This window comes from Drosophila biarmipes, unplaced genomic scaffold, assembly GCF_025231255.1.
Source record: "Drosophila biarmipes strain raj3 unplaced genomic scaffold, RU_DBia_V1.1 ptg000017l, whole genome shotgun sequence".
In the NCBI taxonomy this organism is placed as follows: Eukaryota; Metazoa; Arthropoda; class Insecta; order Diptera; family Drosophilidae; genus Drosophila; species Drosophila biarmipes.
Genome location: NW_026114535.1, coordinates 5,063,636 through 5,067,740, shown reverse-complemented (window position 1 = coordinate 5,067,740; position 4,105 = coordinate 5,063,636). Strand labels below are relative to the sequence as shown.

Sequence of the window (4,105 nt, the reverse complement as noted above, 5' to 3'; positions counted from 1 at the left end):
AATATAAAAAAATAATAACTTTTATAACAGTCTCATAGCATATTATAATATATGGGTTGATGCTGCGCCTTTTAAAAGATTTAACATTAACCATCTCCTACAGGAGACGTACAAGTCGACATCGTCGTCGCTCGCACTCAAATCCCGTTTAATGTGCTGATAGTAAAAAGTATTTCTGAAAATTTACAGAAAACGAACTGTTTATTTTTGGTGGCAGTGCCGCTAGCTCAGTCTGCCTCAGGGCAGAGTACCCCTATTGCCACAGCTCGAAACATAAAAAAAAATCGACAAATCCGCGGTCTCGCATCACTGAAACTATCGGACATCTCTAAGAAGAAAACGTAAACAAAGGTAAATGTTTACAAAAATCGACAGAGATTTGGGTTTTATTTGGTTTTATTTTGATTTCGGCCAAGCGCTCCCTCCCTACGAAAGGTACCCTCTATATGCTGCTGGGCACCACCCAAACTTGGTCGGACGGCGCCCCTCCTCGCGACTACGGCGGCTCCATCTCCCCCACTGGGACAATTTACTCACACATGGTGGATTTTACAAACATTTAATATTTGGTATGTACAATAATTTATATGCATCTTCCTCCTAACCGATCTATCCTTTCTTGCCTTCAAGACAAAGACTTGGCCACCGTCTTCAGGACTTAATCGGTCAAAGCCGAGGATCTGTTTTGATGAAAAAGGCTACAGGCACCTCGGAAAGTTGTGCTCTACCAGTCATGTATTGGTAGAGCTCGCATGGAAAAGCGGCCCTCAAAAAGTACACACGCAGGGATGGCCACCTCAATCTCCGGCAGATGTGCATCCCATTCTCGATGATCCTCGTCTAAGACGCTGCGAATTGCGGCCAAGACGTTTCTGTTTAGCCTCTTCGCAGCATTGCTCTGTGGTGAGTATACTGAAGTCTTCAGGTGCTGAATACCGAGCCATCCATAATTTCTCAAATGCCTTGGATACGAACTGCTTATCGTTGTCCAAATGTATCGTTTCAGGCACTCCAAACTTCTGAAATACCTCGTTTACCAAGATGTTTACTACGTTCCTTGCCGTCGGCTCCTTTGGACTCCTTACACACATCGCAACTACAGACGTCTTCCCGCACCTGGATAGTCAACCCTGGCCAATAGAATAGAAGAAGTCTTCATCATTCCACCATTACCAGCCTTGGAGCCCGCTCTATCAGGCAGTGCGCAAGGATTTGCGGGATCCTCAGCTTCCAATTCCTCGTCCATTTTCGAATTGCTCATGCGCTTGAAGATTATTTCGTCCTCCACTTTCGGGTCTGGTAAGTGTTCCTTGTTAGACACCACATCCTGCACTAATTCCGTAGTATAATCCTAGTAACTCCGACGGATCTATCCAGATCTCCTCAATAATGCAGGATAGGGTGTCGGCGACAACGTTCTCGCTGCCTTTGCGATGTTCAGTGCTGAAATCGTAGCCCTGCAGCTGGAGAGACCACCTTGCGAATCGTCCGGACAGATCCTTTATCGTCATCAACCACTTAAGGCAGGAGTGATCAGTGATACAAGTGAACGGCATCCCATTCACGTACGGTTTGAACTTCAGGATGGCTAGAAGGTCGCCAGACACTCCTTTTCAGTGACCGAGTAATTCACCTGGTGATTGTTCATCTTGGCTGAGAAGAACGCGATGGTTGCTCGTCTCCATCCTGGTTCCGCTGAAACAATACCGCGCCAACGCCAACGTGAAATGCGTCGCACTGGATGTATAAATATTTCTTGAAATTCGCGTGAGCCAGGACCGGCTCGCTCATCAAGGTCAGCTACTGCCTGTGGGACGCTGGGACTTAGGACGAACTTTGCGTTTAGCAAAGCTACACTGGCTAGCGTATGGAAATTCTTGTCAATACCATCCCGCTGTACCCATGAAGGCTCGTAATTACTTCATGGATTTCGGGTAGGGCGTCTTCTGAATAGCCGAAACTCGTCCAGGATCCATCCGAAGCAGTCTACCTCCGACTATAATCCCAAGGTAAGTCAGCGATGCAGTGTACTCTTGACGCCTCTCGCCACTGGCTTCCCTACAACGGTTGGAGCTAGTCCGAACGCCTGCCAGAAGTCGACTCCGAAGTACACACTTTGCTCCAAGTATGGGCAAATGTAGAACGTGACCGGCTTACTTACGCCTTTGTACTTCACAGGCAGATCCAAGCGTCCGATAATGGATCGGTCCTCGCCAGAAGCCGTCCGGACTATGGAAAAGTTCAATTGGAACGCAACTCCCAGCGTTTTCACCAGCTCTCGACAACCGTTGCCCAGCACACTTACACTGGCCCCCGTGTCTAACAAACCAGTAAACTGCTTGCTCAAGGCCTCCACGTCGGCAAAGGGTCTAGGATCGGCGGAATCTATACGCTTCACAGCCGCCACCACCTCTCGTCGTCTGGATCTTCTTATCCTGAAGCGCAAAGATCCGGTTCCGTGCCTCCATATAGCTACGAAGCCTTTCTTTCTCCGGTAGGTATCTTAACAAATACTTATATCTATTAGATTGTTCTTCTTCCTTTAAACCTCCTTGGCGGGATTCCATCCTGGGCGAGTCCCTCCCGCTTTCGAACCGTTTTCGGCGCAATCGACGCAATCCAACGGAGCTCGTCCACTTCGATGTTTACCTGCTCGTCGACCTTGCCCGGAATGACCGCCTCGATGACCCGCAACTTGCTCTGCTGCAAATAAGCATCAAGCCCTCGACGACTAAAACTCCTTTCTACTTCGAAGCACTCCTCCCGGAGTTCGTCCACCGTGAATGTATCCATGGCGTAGACGTACCTAGCTATGCCGACCCTCAAGCCCACCTTGACCAACTTTTAGCAACTGTCGCTCTGGCATTGGTTTTTTCAGGCGCGAGGGGAGTTGCTGCATAGCATGGATGTAGTCATCCGCGCTTTCTCCCGGCTGTTGTTGCATCCTCTCGTGTTCCGTCTGATGTCCACGCAACCGCTCCATCAAAGCCCTGCGCAGCTGTGACCAAGTGTCCACCCTGGATTGGCGTACTTGTACCCAATACCACTCCTTCGGTCTGCCCGATAGGAGGACGTGGAAGTTCCGCAGAACTTCATTCCACGGACACTGATGCTTCCGCTGCAATACAGATGAAACACGAAATCCTCCACAGCATGGCCATCGTCCTCGCCGTTGAAATAGATGTTCCAGCGGTCTCCTCGGATGTAGTGGTTCCCTTATCCGGCTCCCACTTTGGCGTACAGCCACCGTCCTTCGGTCGTCGATGCGCCACGGCCGTGCTTGGCGATCAATCCTGCCTGACGGATGGTACTCCGGCGGTAATTCCGGGGGTATTCGGCAGCACCTCTCCGTCCTGCCGTTGACGAGTTCCCGCTGGGTCATTTGCGCCTCTTTCTGGATCCGACGGAGTGGGCACCACCGCTTGGCTACTCGCACCCTCCTAGAGAGGCGGCGGTCTGCTCTCGGCTGGCCTAAGTTCGTTGATGTTCATCATTTCCATGAAGCCGTTCTTGATCTCGTCATTCAACGCCTGGCTAACCCCAATTCCTGGGAGGCGCGATAAGTTTGAGCCGCCATAGCTGCATTCATCGCCGACTCCGCCGTTGTATTCCGTTTGCCGTTCAGCTTTTGCGAACTCTCCTGCTGCGGATCCCGAAGTTGCTCCTGCGCCTCGACGGTCGCCTTAAAATCAAGGACCCTGGGCGACCGCCGGTTGATTCCTAATTCGATCCGCCGCACTACCGGCGTTCTGGGTAAACCTTCAGCCAGCGATATTCGCAACAACTCCGCAGCAATCTCTACGTACGTGGACCAGATTTCGTCCTTTTTTTCCGTTTTTTACCGTCGGACATTATTATTATTTTAAAATAAATACTTAACTAATAAATACTATAAATACGACGATAAATAAATTAATAATTAAGATAACAAATAAATAAAAAAAACAAATAAGAAAATAAATAAATGCGACAATCAATAATAGCAAAAATATATAACACTGAAACAAATCTTCCTCACTACCAAATTCAAATTCTCTTTTCCTTCTTTCACAGCTCTGGACCTGGGAAAATGGAACTGACCCTCGCTGGTGGGCTTCCGACCTAA

At 49.1% G+C, this 4,105-nt stretch overlaps 1 protein-coding gene across 1 annotated transcript; it reads left to right on the top strand.

Annotated features, from left to right (window-relative positions):
- The first annotated feature begins 2,104 nt into the window (after positions 1–2,104).
- On the top strand, positions 2,105–4,105 carry LOC122818937 (uncharacterized). Its single transcript, XM_050890238.1, has 3 exons — positions 2,105–2,125; positions 2,179–2,494; positions 4,054–4,105. The coding sequence occupies exons 2-3, from the start codon at positions 2,199–2,201 to the stop codon at positions 4,103–4,105; spliced, it is 348 nt and encodes a 115-aa protein (XP_050746195.1). The 5' UTR covers positions 2,105–2,125; positions 2,179–2,198.